General features: G+C 49.7%; 1 protein-coding gene across 6 annotated transcripts in view; it reads right to left on the bottom strand.

Annotated features, from left to right (window-relative positions):
• The window catches only part of SCMH1 (Scm polycomb group protein homolog 1), a 67,358-nt gene that overhangs the window by 9,552 nt on the left and 37,815 nt on the right, over positions 1 to 19,991 (bottom strand). For 5 of the 6 annotated variants that reach the window (XM_057383572.1, XM_057383576.1, XM_057383573.1 and 2 more), the window contains 4 exons: positions 8,584 to 8,816; positions 7,902 to 8,028; positions 6,694 to 6,894; positions 5,870 to 6,055 (listed from right to left, as the gene is read on the bottom strand). In XM_057383572.1, coding sequence (XP_057239555.1) covers positions 5,870 to 6,055; positions 6,694 to 6,894; positions 7,902 to 8,028; positions 8,584 to 8,816 — 747 coding nt within the window. The remainder of the gene's footprint in view (positions 1 to 5,869; positions 6,056 to 6,693; positions 6,895 to 7,901; positions 8,029 to 8,583; positions 8,817 to 19,991) is intronic. The other variant, XM_057383577.1, reaches the window with a different exon arrangement.

Below are 19,991 nucleotides of genomic sequence, written 5' to 3' on the forward strand. Positions count from 1 at the left end.
TGGCAGGGGTCAGCAGAGCACAGTTTGCATGTTTTATCACACAAAAAGGGTGGTGAGAAAACTAATRAAGAATCTTAGCCATGTTTTGCTATATTTCACCCAAATATCACTTCTAATTGACTTAATTCCATTTCTCCTCATTCGCTCATCCCACACAATTCCTGCTCATCCCACTAGTCACCTTTTAGATRCACGTAGCCCTTGGATGACTGGCAAACAGTTCTTGGATGATGTGCAAACGCTCTGTGCCATACTCAGTGCTGGATTGAACCCTACTCCAATTTTCCATCTCCCCCCCATAGACCCCCCAGGTGCTGTCATTGCTGCTCCTCTCCAAGCACATCCCAAGGATGGGACTCTCCATATCCTACACAGCAGATGGGACGTGGGGATGGGCTGGRATATCTCTGCACACACAGCCTCAGAGGGTGGATGAACATGGCATGGGAGCACTGACACTGATGGGGACAGCAGCCAGGTGAGTGACAAAGGGTGGCAGACCATGTCCCAGCTGAGGTGACCCTCCAGCCATCCCCTGCCCATGTGGGCCACMAGCTCCTGGCTGGGACCTTCCAGCCACCCCGAGCAAGGGTGACACGTGAGCCTGCAGCATTCCTGTGTGCAGACACAGAGGGGACAAACACTCTGACACAACTGCCTGGAGCAGCCCTGACAGCTGGCACAGGGCAGGAATGGTGCAGGAGGGGAACAGGCACGGCGAGGACCAACAGGACCGACAGCAGGGGAGATGCAAAACACCCAACAAATGGAGGTACAGGGGGGAGGGAGCAGCAGATGGGCACGGGTGAGTTGATTAAGGAGAAACACAAAGGTAAAKAAGGTACCTGTTCTATCAGGGAAACAAAAGACAAGCTGCTTGCACTGAGACCCAGGGAYTCCATATGAGTATGACCAAAAATCACAGTAACATTGCTGGAAAAACAATTTCCATCCTTAGGACAAGTCCCTGTAAGAAACATTCACTGTCCAGACAGAGGGGAACACATCCTCTTGATAATGTCTCTGGATATCCCCATCTCTGGATATCCCCATCTCTGGATATCCCCATCTCTGGATATCCCCATATCTGGATATCCCTGCACAACCTTCTTCACCCCACAGGCACAGAAACACAACACAAGGTGATGCTTTACAAAGGTTTCATCAGATTTTGGTTTGGGTTATTTTTTTCTAAAATGGTGGACATTAAAAGTAATGCAAACACAGCAGGTCAGGTTATAAAAGTTAATTCTGGGAATCAGAAGTGAGATCAGTGTAAATTAATGGGAGGATAAACCAAAACCAGAATTCTGGTTTTAAAGGACAACTTTTAAGAAAATAAAGAAATGGAGTAACAGACAGAGCTGCACTCAGATCACCAGAAATAAAAAGAAAATACCTTCAGTTCAAAGATGCTATAACTTCATGAACRTCTATCATCAAAGAGAAAATAATCKGAGAGGGAAGGACCTGAAAACTCAGTGAATAAATGCTCACTTTTGAGAAGGGTGCCGAGAAGAAGCAGATCATTTACTTGGATGAAAAGGCCTGCTCAGCATGGAGCTGTGCACCTCAGAGGATGGGGAGTGTGGGGATGAAGGGAGGTTTTTAACTCATTCTGTGTTTTGAGACAGTACAAAGGCAGAGACAGGCCTGTGTTTCAGCCACAGAAGAAACGAGCACAGGGGAATGGAGTGAGGGGAAACCATGCAGGAAGGCAAGGATTGAGAGAAAAGGAAAWAGGGTTGTCCTTGCCTCCAAATGATGGGACAGCTGTGAGGGATATTTCACCTCCCCTGACTTGGGAGGCTGGTGGGAGGCAGAGCAGCTCACTTGCCACGCCTGGATGGTGCTGTGGACCATCCCGAGGCCATGGGGATGGATCCCTTCATGAGCAGGGACAACAATCACTCACCTCATTTTGTCAGGCCAAAGCCACTCAGGGCTCTTACTTCAGGACAATACTTTGCACTGACTGCACTGGCACCTCCTCCCTGGCTGCAGAGCACACCTACAGACCTGGCTCAGGTGTTGATGCATCTGAGACCTCCATCAGCACTCTAAGAATTCTTCCAGCACTTTTAAGCTGGAAGATGTTACATTTAGACTGGATATATGAAAGAAAATCTCTGTAAGGTTAGTGAGGCCCTSGCACAGGGTGCCCACAGAAGCTGTGGCTGCCCCTGGATCCCTGGMAGTGTCCAAGGCCAGGCTGGATGGGGCTTGGAGCACCCAGGGAYAGTAGAAGGKGTCCYKKYCMWKGSMRGGGTGGGATGGGATGCTCTTTGGTCCCTTCCAACCCAAACCATTCTGGGATTCACTTCCAGCTGCAACCATGCTGAACACTGGGGGACAAGGCTCTAAGGGTAGAAGAAACAGGACAGGAATGAAAATATCCATCACTAAGTCAACCAACTGAATGTCCTCCAACTGGAGATGTGAGGGTGCAGAGGAAGCCAAGAATGACGGTGCACCTGAAACTCTGGGTCTGCTGCAGTAAGTTTGAACAGAACTCAGCAATGCACTACTCAGAGTGACTTGAAACGTGGCACCAACATTTGAAAAAGAAGGTGAAAAGATTATATTTACAATCAAATGCCCATGTCCGACCTCAGCAGAATCACAAGGCTTGTGGCAGGCTCTGAAGGGCATGAAATACACACAGCATGTTTTATGGCAGGAGTTCATCAGAGGAGACTGACCCACTGGCCACTCTGCAATGGGGAAATCCTGATCACGTCAAGGAAGAGAAATCAACCTCATTTACCTGGAATTCAGCAAGGTTTTAGATGCAGAGAACACAGAAGCTTTGTTCTTTGCAGAGAAACCTCATTTACCTGGAATTCAGCAAGGTTTTAGATGCAGAGAACACAGAAGCCTTGTTCTATGCAGAGAAATCTGATTTGAGAGGAAAAGCTGTTGKCAGTGCACCTAGAGAGAACATGAGAACAGGGAGCAACTGCAAGTGAATCTGCTTAAGCATCAGCCTTGAGCCCACTGCCATTTAATAACTATATTCATCACTTTGGCAGAAATTTTAGAGATTTACTGATGAAATCTGCTGATGTCTTCCTATGTTAGGCCAGACAAAGTAGCATTTAAAATTAGCAGGAAGGTTAAATATAGAACCAAGAACCCACATGGAAGAAAATCCAGCAGTCAAATCCAGATGTGCATTTGCAGCACTGTCCCATGAGCTGGGGACCTGTAGGTGACAACTGTGGATGAGAAGAAGGGGGTATGTGACCAGGACAGGTCATCACCTGCTACAAGGACGCAGTGACAGAAGTCAGAGACATTTTCTGTGACCGTGGTGGTGCCAGCACTGTGGCACCAGGTCCCCATGAGCTCCTCCCCAGAGTGCTGGGTGGCACTCTGGCCACCCCATGAAGTTTAAGTCAAACCAACACTGGCTGAGGAAAGCAGAGAGGAGCCAAAAGATGAATTCCTCTGAGGGACACAATTGCTCTCCAACTACTTCCAGAAGAAAGAGAATTAAGTTAAACTAAATGACGGTATCAAGACCAGGAAACAAAGGTACCAAGCTGCCCAAGAATAAATTTGGGCTGGAAAGCACAACACAGTTTCTAAAAACTCAGCAAAAAACCTTGGAGCAGTCTCCAGTGGAAAAGCAAAATCCTCAACTCCAGAGTTAAACCAAGGAACACCAYGTGCTGTGCTGCTGTAACAGCAGGACCAAGGGCTCAGCAGTCCAGAAGGTCTCTCCAGCCCTATGTTTTCAGATGGCTCCAGGYCACATCATGCTCATGTTGCTATGAACAGCAATCAGCTTCCCCATTCCACAAACTGCTGCTCCTGATGTGCAGCTCAGTCTGTTTCCCTTATTTCCATTCACTCAGTAAGGCAGAATGGCAGGACACTGCTGACCTGAGGGCTGCAGACCTTCCCTCTGCCCCAGCACACACYCCAATTCTCCATGGCACCCACAGGGATGCTCCTGCAAAGCCAGTTTGTTCTGGGAGCTCAGACCAGATCCCAGTCCCAACCAGTGGCTGTTCACTGGAAGAACAAGCCCCATACAATACATTCCTGTACTGGAGAGGAAACAAGGCAGGACATGCAGAGCTGAAGGTGAGACCACAGCAGCCTTGACACCTGGTGTGATTTCAGGATACAGAGCTGCACCTTCATTCCTTCATGACCAGCCCAAACCTCCCAAAATCACTGGTGCTGTTTCCCCGACCTCACCAGAAGCCACTGTAATGTGTAGACAACAAAGTTTACCACCTTCTTTCAGGTGCCTGAGAAAGGTGTTACATGAGCAAATGCCCAACGAGCTCTGAGACACCAGAATGAACTRCAGCACTAGGTGCTGTCACTCCTCTGGCCGTGGTTAATTTTTCTTTAAATGCTGCAAACACTCTGTACCAGAGTTCAGGATGGGCAGGTCTCAGCATCGTCTCAGAACCGGTGCTTTGCCTGAATTTCCCTGAATTCTGATTTACACTTTTCCACCCTGCCCAGCAACCCAACTTTTGGCACAGCCACCACTGACCTCTSATGGAGGCTGGAAACTCTGTGTGAGTTAAGGCAGATAAAATAAAACCCTCTCATCCATGCCCAGACCTGGGTGCTTTCCCTCCCACTCTGGTTTTGCTCTATCTCATGATGATACCTCCACACTGAAATGGGGATTTCTTCTATTTCAGGATTCCTCAGGGGACAGCCTCCAGTCCCAGTAACTATTCATGCTGCTCCATCCCAGCATTTCCTACAGCTCCTCTTCTCAGAGCACAGCACRGCTTTTGCTCCTGGCCCTGCTGGCTCCAGCAAGGCTCTGCTCAGCCCTGGAGGAAGCAGAGGATGGGAAGATCCTCTCTCACTAGACTCTGCCTAAGGTGCTTTGTGAGGTGCAATGAATGGAGGCACGTGGCACTTGGCTGCTGACCCTACACCTCATGCTTAGCAACTTCTCCTTAAAGAAGCTCTTCCTAAGAGCCCATTCTTTTACATTTATACAACTTTTGCTTTTCTTGTCAGAACCATAATTATGCAAAGGATTAACTTTGGAAAGACCTCAAACAACACAACTAGAGGGGGAAGAAAGCAAGACAGCTTTCTGAGGAGATCAGCACTTGTCAACCACCTAAGAGGGTGCAGACAGCTTTGATCCTCTCCAYGACTGACATTCCTGAAGCAGAATCCCAGAATTCCAGAGATCCCAGAGAGCCTGAGGGACAGCCATCACCCCAGGCTTGCTGCCACTGCCCAGCACTGTGGGGGATCTACTGGGCTTGCTTTCCACCGCTTCTGCTTCAGAGCACTTTTGCAGCCTGACAATCTGCACTGTGGCATGAACTGTCTTGCTGGGGTGAGCTGCTTCAATGCCATGYCAAGGAAAACAAAACCACCTCAGCCTCAGATTGCTGCACGAGCATCACCCCTGAACAGGCCACATAGTCACCAAGGGCTGGATACATCACCCCTGATCCACAGCCAGGGTGGAAACCGCTCTGCTTTAATTAATTTCTAATTACAGTTTCCCTGCTGAATATTATCACTCTCCCTTCTCATGCAGTCTTTCACCTGAATTCCTAGCATGAAGTCACCATAATCAGATTATGGGAAGCGGGAAGGACTAGGGAACAGGAGAGGAGGGAAGACAAGGAGACAGCACGGATGARCGGAAACCTACGCAGAGATGGAAACCAAACTGACAGGCAGAAAATGCAACTGGAATCCTGCACAACAAGAGCCCTGCGGGCATGTGCACGACACTAGGTGTGATGTAATGAACCCTGTGAGAGGGCTCTGGAACAGGAGCCTGCCTCCGGAGATAAGAGATCAAATCTGTGTTAAGACAGGAGCACCTGGGTCCCTAAAGCGCCGCCCCCGCCCCAGCTCCTACCTGGTAGATACCTGTCGTGGTCGTACTCGTGTGAGCGCTGCATGTGGCTGTTCTGAGTGAAAGGCTGGTTCCCAAAGAGGTTGTCACTGCGCAGATTGTGGCACAGCTTCTCCAGGAAGCGGAGGACGTAGGTGATACTGTTTACTGCTGGCAGGTTCAGAGTGTGCTGTTCCCGATCAAACACAGCTGGAGACAGAAACAAACAGAGCCCAACACGTGAACCCACCGCCGAGGCGCCAGGCTACGCCCAGGGCCGCACCGCCAGCTCCTGGATCTCGGCATCGCTGGGTGTCTGGAGCCAACAAAGCCACTGCCTTCCGCTGCCGGGGCAGGCCGGGACCAGCAGCAGCCTGCAGCACCCATTGCGGGGCCGGAGCGGCGGGGCCGGGGAGCCACGGGGCCGGGGAGCCGCATCCGACGCAACGGCAACGATTCGAGCGGGGACCTAGGCTCGCAGATCCGGCCATGCACGGGCTTAGAGGAACAGTAAAACCAGGGGTATTTCTTGTCTTTCCGTGAGGAGTTGTGGAATCCCCCCGATGTGGCTCCTCCCAGGGCTGAGGCAGCATTGCTGCTCTGGCTGGTGCCGGACTGGGCACTGCCCACTCCAGCAGCTGTGCCCGCACGCCATGGGAACCGCTCCATTCTCAGCCAGCCACCAGCTGTTGCTTCACTGACACAGATGTGTGGCAAGAAAGAGAAGACAGAACTCTTCTGTCTGCCCCTGGCCTGTGGCTGCACCGAGCTCCAGGACAGACATCTTCCAACGAGAGAATTCTTGATACAACCTCTCTGGAGGCAAAGTGCTGTGGGCCCATTCTCACCTGAGATGACCTCTCCCCCGTGGCCTTGTTTTAAGAAGGAGAAGACTGTTTTCTGATGGTAAGCGCAATCAATGCAGGCCTGTACTGCTTGCTGCAGGACAACAGAAGCTCGAGCTGGTCCAAAATGGTCTGGCAGCTGCTGAACTTTCTTCTTGTCTAGGTGGGGCCCAGTGCTGCCGTTCTTGTTCAAGTAAATGCAAACTGCCAAGATGAGAAATGTGTTTGCTGTTAACCCACTCAAGAAAGCAAGAAACAGATGCCTAAAATCCAACCTGAGAGATGCTGAGATTTTAAGACTGTCCAATCACTCACAATGGAATCCACCATTGACTGACTGCATCCTCACAGCGGAGCCACTTCTAGAGGGGAATTTACCTCCAAAATCTTCCTGCCTCATGCTCACCTTCCAAACTGCTGCTGTTTCTCCCATGCTTGCCCCTGCAGTCAGCCTGTTTCCATGCCAGCCAGGTAAGGTGGCTGTGATGTTCAGAGGGGAAGAAAGAATGCAGCCCCTATCTCTGAGGGGTTCCCACAGTGTTTCCTTTTTAGGGAAACTGGCTTCTTTAGGTTCCTCTGAAAACTGGCCAATTACATTCTGGGTAACAGCGGGCTCAGCCCATATCCAGTGCTTGACTCAACATGTCAAAAGCAGCTTTGCATTAGGCTTTCCGGGTCAGATTCATCCTCAGCTGTAGCAATACATACACTCTTCACTGTGGCTCCTCCTGCTCCCCTACTCCCTCCTGTCCCTGCCTCCATATCCTGGCTGGAGCTGGGCAGATCACAGTCCTTGAGTACCTTCTCTGCCCCTTGGGCAGTTCCAGCAGCTGTGCCTGGCACTGTGAGGGAGAGCTCATGCTCGGGGCTCACAAGGGGTGCTGCACACCTAACTGCCCCTGGGCACAATGGGCCTCAACAAATGTCCCTGGAGAGCTGGGGAGTCACCAGCATGCAGGGGAAAGGGGTCCCTGCACTCGAACAACTGGGCTTGCAATCTTCCTACTTCATTATTTCCAAATRGACTGAGAAATAAATGAACAGCTGATCTGGACTCACATGCCTTTCTCAGGCCAGCCTTTCTGGAGGGGTAAGGATTGCTGRTTTACAGGCTTAAGAAGAAATGGCACTCTCTTGGGGTGTTGCTGACTGCCTGCTGCAGTTCCTAACAGTGCAATCCTGCCAAGAATGTGGTCCAAGACCCTCCTTACCTGTGGGAGCCTGCATGGCAGAGCTGGGGATTGTAGCAGCGTCCTGGGGCACAGTRCTTGTGTCTGGCTCTGGGGTACTGGTTGTTGGAGAGGTGGGTGCTGGGTTCAGCAATGTCCTAGGTTTCCTCTGCAGAAAAAGAGGAGATATTTCTCCTTTTACCCCTGCTCTCCTTTACCACGCATGAACACTACACTCTCTTCTCTGCATCCAACAGACAAGGCACTGTGGAACATGACACTTCTGATGGTGATGACGGGGTGTCTCAAGAACCTAGTAATCAACATGTGTGTATTCTACAAACCACAACCCTGAACAATAGCCAGCCTGGGATCTGCCACCTCTGTTTGACTCAGACTAGCCACACACAATGAACGGAAGAGCTTATTCTACCCTCTGGCCATCCTGTCATGCTCCCAGCATCTGCCATGCTACTCCACAGCCAATGCACTTCCAAAGACACGGATTCTTGATGRAAATGATCTTTAGGACACAGACATTCTCTACAGCTCTGGGGCTGGACTCTGAGGATGCTCCCAGCCCACATACCCCTCTGGTCTCCTACTTGCTGCAGTCACACAGCCAGAGGCTGAGACAAACGTGCACAAACACACGCATGCACCATCCCATGGCAGGACCTGCAGCACCTGCTGTTCACCCGCCTGCATCAGCATCAGCTTTTACCTTACTGCCAGGCTTGGGGCCTCTCTTTCTGGGGAATTTCAAAGGCTCCACTGACTTGGAGGGTGTAGGCATGGGGTGGTGGATTAGCGCTTTGGTCGTTCGACCACGCTTCTTCCCTGTTTTGCGACGCCTTTGCCCTTGTTGATGCCCCAAAACAGTCTTTGTGCTACTGTGCATGCTAGGTTTCTCCGAGTTTACTTCGGAGGCAGGTAAAGGGCTCTTTGGAATCACAACTGAAATAAAAAGAGAAAAAGCAAATGTAATTAAATCAGGCAAGAATCAGAACAAGAGCAGCCTCCATCTTTATACAGTGTCACATGGAAAAACCTGGAGTACTCCCAGCCCCTTGGGCAGGGGGACTGCTCTCCATGCCAGAATAAAAACCAAACACATGGATCCCCGGCTCAGCACTTGAGCTGGGGGACACTGGGGCTTAACCTGGATGGGCTGAACTCCAGGAGGATCATGCTTGCAGCCATACCTTCCTTCCTGAAAACAACTGGCACCTATAGCTCTTCCTTCTACGAGTGGTGACCTGCCAGCAACCACGGAAAAGGCTCTCAGAGCATTCCTAGGGAGGGATCGGTCAAGAYCTGCCTGACACTCACAGAGCCAGAGCTGTGAACACTGGAAATCCCCTCTCTCAAGGCTGATGTCAAATTTGTTCTGTCCCTAAATTTCCAGCAAACTGCAGTGGCAGGGACCAGCTCCATCCTTGCTGCCTGCAAGGATTACTGCTCCAGGCTCAGCAGGACCAGCTGGCCTGCTCCTCTCATGCACTGCCAGAGGCAAGTCTGTTCCTTCTTATCCTCTCACTCTTTYCATGACAAAATCAGATTTCTGGTAAACTTGCCCAGAAATTTCCTGAATTTAGTCATCATGTTTCCTGTGTCCTTCTAAAGGCTAGAAATGAGCTGGTCCAGTACAGTAGACCAGTATTTCCTTTTGTTTCAAATTTCTGCTAAAAAGAAACAAATCAAAACTCTGCTGGATTTTGAAAACTGCAGAGTGATCTTTAGGATGTCTTGTTTTTCACATCTGGAAACCTCAATGTGTATTCAACAAGGGGCAAGGAATTAGATAAAAACTCAAACAAACACTTTTGAAGCCAGGGTTTTTGTAGTTAAAGAAAAAAATAGTGAGCAGGGAAACAGAGTGCAATAAAAGATTGATACCAGGATGGCACAATTGTGGGCATATACAGATATTTTCAAGGTTTCTTTAATGAGGATTTTATGAGCAGTTATTGYGAGCAAGGACTCACTCCCCTGGCACAATGAAGTTGTGGCTGCCCCATCCCTGGAGGTGYTCAAGGCCAGGTTGGATGGGGCTTAGAGCAACCTGGGATAATGGAAAATGTCCCTGCCATGGCAGGGGGTGGAACAAGATGACCTTTAAGGTCCCTTTCCAAAATAATATGGTCCATCCAGGATCCAGCTCTATTCTGCTTGTCATGTGGGCAGGGAAATATTTGGTTTTGTATTTTTTTCCTTGCTTTTGTGCATTAGCATTCTGTATCAGAAGCTGGGAAGAAGCACACAGTCATTCAGGATCTATCTGACTTCCCAAGTAAAGACTTTTTTGTGTCAGGCAGATAGGGAATGTGGGAAAAATGGGGTTTTACTGCTCCTTGTCTGAGCTGTTAATATTAACAGCAAGACTATTCTGCTGGTAAAAAAAAATGAATATGATAGCTCAGGTGCTTCTTACAGCTGATGGTGTTCCAGGAGTGTCACCTGCTCCAGGTGACATCTGGCACTGAGCTGCAGGGAGGAAAGGCACAGGTGAGGCAGATGCTGATMATGGAATCATGGGGTCTCTGATCTCAGGTGTGCAGTAACTGATGTCAGTAGCCAAATGTTTGTATTAAACCATTAATTAGAATCCCACAAGTGACAGAACAAGGATAAACACAGGTAAAATGGAACAGGTTATTCAAWCAAGCTGTGGCTGCCTCTGGATCCCTGGCAGTGTCCAAGGCCAGGCTGGATGGGGCTTGGAGCACCCTGGGACARTGGAAGGTGTCCCTGCTCATGGCAGGAATGGAATGGGGTGGGCTTTGAGGTTCCTTTTCATGATTCCATGCTTCTAAAACTCTCARTATTTCAAAGAAACAGTTAAACATCACAGGGATGTGGAAGCCAGGGTGGGCAGCATTTCATGTGAGATCTGCACAATGCTCAGTGTCTAAACCAAGCTGTACCACAATGAGGTTTCTCTAACTGGAGGAGAAATTGAGAATTCTGCAGACAAGCTGTGAAGCAAATCCATGCTCTCAGGTTCACTAGCAACAAATTTGCAGAAATGGTGCATTTGGGAGGCTGGGATGCAGCAGGCAKAGCAGCTGGACTGCACCCTTTGCTCCCAGGCTGGGAACACACTGCTGGGAACCCAGTGCCAGGGAAAAGGAGACTGCAGTCACATCAACTCCTGGGGTGCAAGCTTTCACTGTATARTTTTATATTAAAAAATTATTTCATCTTTTGGTGAAATAGATTAAAGAAAAAAAAAACTGTTGCCCACCTCAGCTGCAAAAACAGTACAGGTATTGGTAATTTGCCAGGCTTGAAGAATTGGTTTTGGGATTTGGGCAATAAAAGCCCACAWCTGGGTGCATGCAGATTGCACCTCATGTCATTCAGGCATGCAGTGGAGTTCCCAGAGTGCTTGTGCTCCTGGCAGCAYATCCCTGGCCCCTGCTACAGCCACRGCTCCTGCAGGRATGGGGAGCTGTCACAGCAAGGAAKGCCATTCACCAAACAGGCTAAATYCCATTGGAATGTGCAGCCAGCTCAGGACAGAAACCCACAGACTGTGATTGGTGCTGTGTGCCCAGCAGGGCTGCTGAGCCCAGCCCTGAGCMCAGCCCTGGACAGGCACTGATGTTTTCCCTGGGGCTGATTCCATCACACTGATGCAATGCACAGACATTTTTCTGACCTGGAGTAATTTAATGAAATGAGGCCTTATCCTTCCACAATCCAGCAGACTTGCCTGGCTTTTCGTTGGATTTGAACCAGAATCTGAGCAAACACCAGCCTGTGCTAACTCATTTSTCTTGCCCTACCAGATGCACTGAAATGTGTGAGGAGGAGACACCAGTAGCTCCAGAGCACACTCCTCCCACCAGCTGCACCTGCYCCCAAAACACAGGGTTACAGCTGGCCACGCTCTGCCTCATCTCCAAGACACCACTTCCACTGACTGGATGCTTCCCAAAGGAGCCTGAAGTTTCTTTTCAGGTGTCTGTTTTCCTGCAGGATTTCAGCCCCTGCTGTCACACAGATGTGGTTCAGAAACGTGGGATTGCTGTGGAGGGATCAGTGSCCAGCACTCAGCTCTGCCTGCACCCACCCCAGCACCCACAGAACTCCAGAGGTGGGAATAGCTGTGCCTAGCCAGCGGAATTATCTCACAGCTCCAACCACTGCCCATATCTTCTTAACTGCCAAAAGCTTCCATTTACTGCATCATATTTTTATTATTGTTGCATCTTAATTATTAAGGATCTAAAGCTATTAAAGAGAGTCCCAAGAAGGACCACAAAGATGCTGAAGGGTCAGGAGAGGCCACAGGAGGAGCAGCTGAGGGCACTTGGTGTGTTCAGCTGGAGCAGAGGACACTGAGGGCAGAGCTCAGCGGGGGCTGCAGCTCCTCCCGAGGGGCAGCTCCGATCCCTGGGACAGGGACAGGGACAGGGACAGGGACAGGGAAGGGCTGGAGCTGGGCCAGGGCAGGCTCAGGCTGGAGAGCAGGGAAAGGTTCTTCTGTCCCCAGAGGGTGCTGGCACTGCCCAGGCTCCCCAGGGAATGGTCCCGGCCCCGAGGCTGCCAGAGCTCCAGGAGCGTTGGGACAGCGCTGCCAGGGATGCACAGGGTGGGGTTTGGGGGGTCTGGGCAGGGCTGGGGTGGCACTGGGTGATCCTGGGGGTCCCTTCAGCTCATGAAATTCTGTGATTCAGCTGGTGACAGTGCCAGCCCAACAGTGAGCAGCTGCCAGAGACATCTCCATCCCCATCATCTTCTTCCTTCTACAAGCCACTGAGAGGAGCCACATTTTCAGAAAATCAGTGGGGYTCTCTTAAAAAATCCTCAGTTTGCTGTTGCTGAGTAAAGCAGCATCTCTCTGTGCCACAGCTCTGGTGTCCACCTGAGCTCTGAGAAATCTAACCAGCTCCAAAGATGGCCTTGCTTTGGAGGAGTTAAGCCAGACAGCCCTGAGATCCCTTCTGACCTGAATTATTTGCTGATCTGAACTCATGCTTATTTCAGCTCATTAAGGGGACAGAAAACTAATCAATGGAAATTKTCTGCTGGCTGAACTGTCTTGTTTTGGGTCACACAAACATCCAGGACAATGGCAGACACGGAGGAGGGTGCTGGCTCCTTGCTGGGTGGGCTGGCATCRGATCCGTTTGGCACAGGGAGAAACATCACCCTGAAGATGCAGCATCAGCCACGGCTGAACTCAGAGCCAAAGAGAAGCTGGGCACCACTGATGGTGTTATTCATCACTGAAGGGTTAGTTTAAACAGGGGTGTGGAGCTTTCTGCAGAAACAGAGACTCGACAGAGAATTTCTGATTTCAGGCCCTACTCCCTAATCCCAAAATATCCCCTATCAGCTGATACATGGCACCTGCAGCTGCCCACCACACTGTCACTGAAACTGTCACCTACAGGAGACTCTGCACAGTTGCCATCCCCACTCTGAGGGTTAGTCARTGCTAGGAAGCAGCATTTGTGGCCCATCAGCTTATCTCAGGCTTGTCACAGCTTGRAAAAGACAAAATCATGTCCTTGGGACACGAATTACAAAGCCAAAACATGTAGGAAGATATGGAACAGCGAAGTTGAAGTTGCAGAAGGGTTTCCTACCTTTCTCTCCTATTTCCCAGGTTCATTTAYCAAGAGCTACAGGAGCACAAACCCCCAAATCCCCATTTTGTGTGCCATGGGCTCTGTAGTCTGAGGTGCAGCCGTAGCTCATGTGCTTCTCTCTGGAGATGTCAGTAAAGGCCCCTGCAGTGTCCTGAAGCACAGAGGGAGGTTTCTGAGCACACCACTCCAAAGCCCCTCTGATGGATGTCCTGCAGGCCACCCCTCCAGCAGTCCTTTGGTGCTCACTGCCCCTTACTCCATCTTCAGCACTGCACGGGCAGAAGCAGCACTCAAAAGAGGTAGGTTAAAGAGACGGATTTATTATAAGAAAATTTTCCAGAGAGCAGAAATCTTGTTGAGATCTGGCTGAATCCTTCGCCGCATGAGGCATTTCAATCCTAGACATCCTGAAGGTGGGAGCTGGACAGGAACCAGAGCTCAGTGCTTGTCTCAGAGTAAAATGTGAAAGCTTCAAAGCCCTGTGATTCTTCCCAAAGCAGAGACTGCCATCAGTGATCACATGAGCATGACTGGGACAGAAATACAGGCCCTGGGAAGGCTCCAGACTTGGACTGAGCTCTCAGCAGACATGGCAGACACCACACAGGAGAAAGGGCTGGAGCATGGCTGGGAGACATGGGCTCCTTGCAAAGACAGGGATTAAGAACAAGACTCCAAATCCTGGAATTTAAAGGTGAGAAGGCAATTATTCTGATAATTCAGTATTTCCTGCAGGGATTCCTGCCCTCCAGCCTGAAACACCTGCTTGAGCTAAGACTGAGATTAGAGGAGATATCCAACACAGTAATACAGTGAGAGGATCCAAGTACTGCAGGATTTGGCATGTTCTACCTGTTCTCATCATCAGCTTTCTCTTAACCCAAAGATACACTTTCTTTTTACACAAGATTTGTCCACTTGCAGGTTCTGACTACTGAAATGAGTTCTTTTATCCACTGATCCCCTAGCCAGTGGTTACACAGTAGCACACAAGGACACCCACATCCCCAAAACTCTCTATCCCACTCTTTCTGACCATGGGGTTGCATTATAATGTCTTTTTTTGGGGCAGGACATCCACAGGCGCATGAAGAGTTGTTACTGCAAACAAAAGCACTACCTTGTGCATTTACTGAACCTGAGACAGGCTCTGAACCTTCATCATCAGTGTCCCATTTCTTAAAGGCTTACAAATCTGCCTGGTCTGGAGCAGCAATTTTACTAATTGATGGTATGCACTCGGATGAGCTTTGTCACTGCAGATGCCACTGTACATCCCCCTGGCACAATCAGTGCCATTTTTTATAGCTGTTATATTTGTTTTTCCAGTTGTTTTATTTATCAAAATAAAATAACTGGGGGAAAAAAAAAGACATCTCAAGAGTCACAGTGATACCAGCAACTGCTCTTTGCTATTTGCATAAGTCTCAAATTTTCAGCATTCCCGTGTGCTCTAAACATACCAGCAATGACACCCAGAGCTCTCTGCAGCAGCACAGCAGGGATCCTGCAAGCCTTGGCAGGTGTTCCCAGCACCCTGCACCCCATGACAGCCCAAGATTCAGTGACTTGCCTCAAGTACCAGAGTGGTAACAGCACTAGAACAGCCCAAGTGTCCCACCTCTGATTGTAAACCACGCACAGAGATGTGAAAAGGACTGGAGACTCCACTAGATGCTACTGGAGCTGAAGACAAAAACCCTCTTCTGCACCTACAGAATCTGCTTACACAACTGAACACAACAGAACTCAGCACCCAAGACCCCTCCATCGCCAAGGCTGCCCCTGRTGCATCTCAGTCTGCCCCATTCACMCAGAYATTTGCTAAATACAAGCARAGAATTCTACCCAAGCACAAAATGCATCTGCTAAGACATTTTCAAAAACGAATCAGTCACTTTAGTCAGTAACGTGGCCCCCAAGAGAAATCTGAGCCACTTGGTAGAGTCAGTCCAGCTACTGCAACAGAAACATGGAAGGGTCTGGACTGGCCAGAGACCACATGAATGGATGTGACACAGCCCATCTGCCTCCAAAATCCTCACCAAAGGCTTTTACAAAACCTCTGGAGCCATGGGATAAGAAGAAAAGTTTCCAAAGGGATAAATAAAGGATTACAAGAGGTCGGGGCAAAGAATCATTCTTGCAGARGAGAGAGATCTACATGGAGAGTAGAGATGCACACTGGGACCCACACTGCTCATCCACGAGCGACCTGATGAGGGGATGAGAGGTGAGAAGGTTTAATGATTCACCCATCCAGGGCAGGCAGGACTGTGGCAGCCCGTGAGAAGAGACTGAGTTTCAGGAAGAGAACACAGCAGGTGACCATCTCACCAATAAACAGAAAGCAGTGAGTGTGGAGAAAGCCACTCCAGCCTTCAGCTGCACAGCCCTGGGCTCCTTCAGGATAGAGAACTTGGGCTGCAATGCTCACTAAACAACAACAGCAGCTCAAAGCACAACAATGGCCAGAAAGAGCCAGGGACAAAGCTTCCACTTTGGAAAAATGAGAGATCRGGACACTGGATGTCACCAGCTGAAYAGAAATCCTCATTTTACKGGTTCAAATGAAGCAAAAAGCCCACAAACCTGCAGCGGATTACTGGATTTCCACTTCCACAGAATTCCAAATTTTCTGGGGACATTTCAGCCAGGGCTCAGCTCTGCAGTATCTGCTGCACACCAGGAGCCCCCAAACTGCCCTTCCCTGGTCATATCAAAGCTCATTGGTCACACTGAGCATTTTGGGAGTTCCTTCACATCATTTTGGCTCTTCTGCCAACACAACATCCAACATGATTTTCATCAGTCTCCAGCACCGTTTCAGAGGCAGTAACTCTTATTGTTCCTTAGAGGTTACTGATGCTTTTCAGAGTATAAATATCTGTGTGCAGATATTGYTCAGTGAGGGAAAGTGCTCTAAGACAAGCACAAGTGTCAGGATGTGCCACACAACAGACGTATCCCCCAAACTGTCCCGGGGTCAGCACCGTCCCTGCTCTGCTGAGGACAAAATAAACACAGAGGAGTGACTGGCTCGTGGTCAGAGACACACAGTGACAGCCTTTGCACAGCAAGGATGCCCAAAGTGGTGTCCTCAGCAAAAGCCATGTTCAGTTTTGTGCTGAGCACACGGATTCCCTTAGTCCCAAACCCAGGGTCTGCATTTCTCCCCAACACAGGAAAGAAATTAACTGCTTTGTACCCACAGAGCAGCGTTAGGAAATGAATGGGAAAGTGAGTCACACATCATTCCTACCAAACCCTGCAAAAGCTGGCACTCGAAGAGGGAAAATGGCCTCCTGTCCCACCACTGGRGCTTCCAAGCAAAWYCTCCCCCARCAGCAGCTCARAGCCCCTCATGTCTCAGCACATTTRCTGTGGAACATCTGCACAACCARCTACAAACCTCTCAGGCTGCCAATTACACATCTGCAGCTTGGAGAAGCAGCACATTGCTGCTTCTTCAGCCCTTCTTTTTGCTGCCATCCCCTATTGCAGCTCCCAGAAGGCAAAACAAAGGAGCAGAAGGACCATGGTGGGAACACACCTGGCACAGGCACTTACACCATGGAGAAGAATGGCAGTTCTGGAGAGCAGGGCTGGCTCMAGGGGCTCAGTGTGTGCACATGTGGATTGCACAGGCAGCCCTTGGCAGCATTACAGCCCAAACAGCGTCAGGCTGCTGCTGAWTGTCTGCAGAGAAACACTCACCTGTAGGAGCCAGTGTCCAGCACCCTTTGCAGCCCAGTTATACAAAGCYGGTGGCCTTGGCTCACACTCCTTTGTGCATTTTTGTTTCTCCAGTGCTCAGATACTYAACTCAGGGGCAGTTCTCAAGGCCAGCCAGATGCTCCTTGGCACAGGAGCTGCCAGCTCTCCCAGCACAGCTCCTCCTCCCACACAGCTCCCAGGTCAGACAACAAGGAGCTGCAGTGAGCCTCCTGCAGCACATGATTCAACTGCAGAGGGCAAGGAAATGCCAGGTTTATCTACAATCACCCTTTTCTCATCCCAAATCAGCAGTTTTTCTCCTGTTCCCATCCCACCACCTCTCACTCGATGCAACACAACCTGGGTCCTTGCTTGCTGTGATCCCCCTATCACATCCTCATCTTCTATACTTCACTGCAAAAATAAARCTGTTGTAGCAGTGTGTTGTTTCAATCAGCTCTGAAGCAGCTTTGGAATTAAAACAGATTCTGAACTACAGAAAGGAGCTGGGAAGTGAGCTGGGCAGCTCCAGCCTGAGAAACACATCAGCAGAGTTGAAACTCAAGCTCCTGACTGAGGGGATGCACCAGGGGTGAAAGAAAAGATAGAGGGGCAATTAGGGAGCTCCAAGAGAAATGGCAATCCCCAAGGCAGAAGAAAGCCATGTAAAAATCTGGACTTCAAGCTTAATTTGATTACCCCAAAGCTGGGCTCAGATTGTCTCCTGCATGGCAGTGTCCATGGGCAGACTGTGACCCCCAGGGCTGTTTAATAAAGTGAACATGAGCAGAATTGGCACCTTTGATCCTGACACAGACAGGAAAAACATAAATCAACTGATTTCCCCACCTCAGCAAAGACATCACTGGAGCTTTTCCAGGCTCAGTGCTTTGAGAGAGGCCACAGCAGCACCTGTCCCTGCAGGGCACTGCCAAAAGCACCAGGGATGGCTGACATGTCTGGTCCTTGAGAAAATCCCAGAGCACCAGGGATGGCTGACATGTCTGGTCCTTGAGAAAATCCCAGAGCCAAATCCTAGTGAGCAACCAGCCCACAGACTGGGCCAGCCCTCAGCTCAGGCATGCCCAAGCTCACCTGAGCCACACTTGCAGCAGGACAGAGCTTTGTTTTCTTCACAGATTTGTAGCCCCTGGAAGTTTGCATGGCCCTGCTATTTATACACATCTATCTCCAGGACACTCATCAGTGACAGCGTGTGCCATGAGAGACCACTACAGCCACAAGGACTGATCCAAAACCCCATGGTGAGCATGGTTCTGTACTCCTGCCCTATTCAGGCTATTCAGGGCTGTTCCTGGGGTTTCTGCTTGTTCTGATCTTCTCTGAAGCTCTTTTTTTAGCTTTGGCTTCCGGGTTAAATATTAGTAGAACACCTTCAACTTATCAGTGCTCAAAGAATGAGGAGAGTGTTAGGTGGGCGTGGTTTATTCCAACTTCTGTTCTTTTTTAAAGTTATAAAAATACCAAAGTTCAAGAGAAGAACAATGGCAAGCTGCAAAAGGTCTGATCTTTCCARCAAGTGCAGCTTTGTGTTCAGGATGAAGCTCCTGGATTCCACAGAAGTGCACACTCTGGCAGGGTCAGAGCTGGCCCAAAAGCATTTACTTCCCCTCTCCAAAACATGAGAAGGAAACAAAAAAATGATGAAACTCCCCAGTAGGTCATGGAAACATGATGTAATGTGCTTGCTTCCACAAAGTCACTGTCAAAAACCCCATCAAAATGGGGTTGTTTCTCCCATATACACCCACCTTGCTCCAATCACACCCARCCCATTAACCATCACAACCATGTGCCTGCCCCATCCCTGGAAGTGTCCAAGGCCAGGYTGGACAGGGCTKGGAGCAGCCTGGGATAGTGGAAGGTGTCCCTGCCACGGSATGGGCTTTAARGTCCCTTCCAGCCTGAAGGRATTGGGGATTCACYGTGTGCAGCCTGCACAGAGCTGTGTGAGAGCAGTCTGGTTGATCATTCTGGCTCCTCCATCACTTGCCCACACCAGGAGCAGGGCCCCTACAAGGAACCAAGCTCCTGTCCCCAAGGCTGGAATATGGTGACAGGGCAGAAACAAAGCGTGGAGCCTGAAATCCTTGAAGTGAAATGTCCTGAGTATCTGAATGCCTTCATCCTGATGGGAAATTCTGTTCTCCCTGAGGCTGACYTACACAAACTGTCCCCCTGGGCATACTTTAAGCTGACTTCACTCTGCTTCCAAACCTGKAAGCAGAGGATGGTTGGGCAGGACCACCAGCCCTGCCTGCAACGAGCAGCTCAGGACATCCTGAGCCAGGCACTTTTAGAGCCCCAGAAATGAAAGCCTTGGAATGCTCTTTTTCCTTGAGGTTGTCCAATTCCATCCTGAAAGTGCTCACACTTCCAGGCAGCACAGGCACAGCTCTGCACCACGTCCCAGTTAACAGGAGTGTTGTTACTGGTCACAGATCCTGCAGAAACAAAGTGATGGCCCCAGTGCTGTTCAACCAAAGAGAGGGAGGCTCCAACATCAGGGTCCTGCTGACACCTCCTGCCAAAATGCAGTAACACCCTGAAATACTGAAATGCTATTTTGGGCCACAAAGCACGGTGAAAAAGGAAAGGAAACATCATGAACAAACTCCAGATTCTCTGGAATATGAAGTGTTTCAGAATAATACACAAAGAAAAGTCAARTTGAGAGGAAGGTCTAGATACTGAGACTAAAGCTGGGGGCCAGAGGAAACTGTTTTTCCCAGTTTTCCTCTTCTCWGAGGCTCCTGCCAGTCCCAAGACATCACACAGTACCCTCAGGTCT

Source organism: Malurus melanocephalus, unplaced genomic scaffold (genome assembly GCF_030028575.1).
Source record: "Malurus melanocephalus ecotype Western Australia unplaced genomic scaffold, MMel_1.1 scaffold_641, whole genome shotgun sequence".
Lineage (NCBI taxonomy): Eukaryota > Metazoa > Chordata > Aves > Passeriformes > Maluridae > Malurus > Malurus melanocephalus.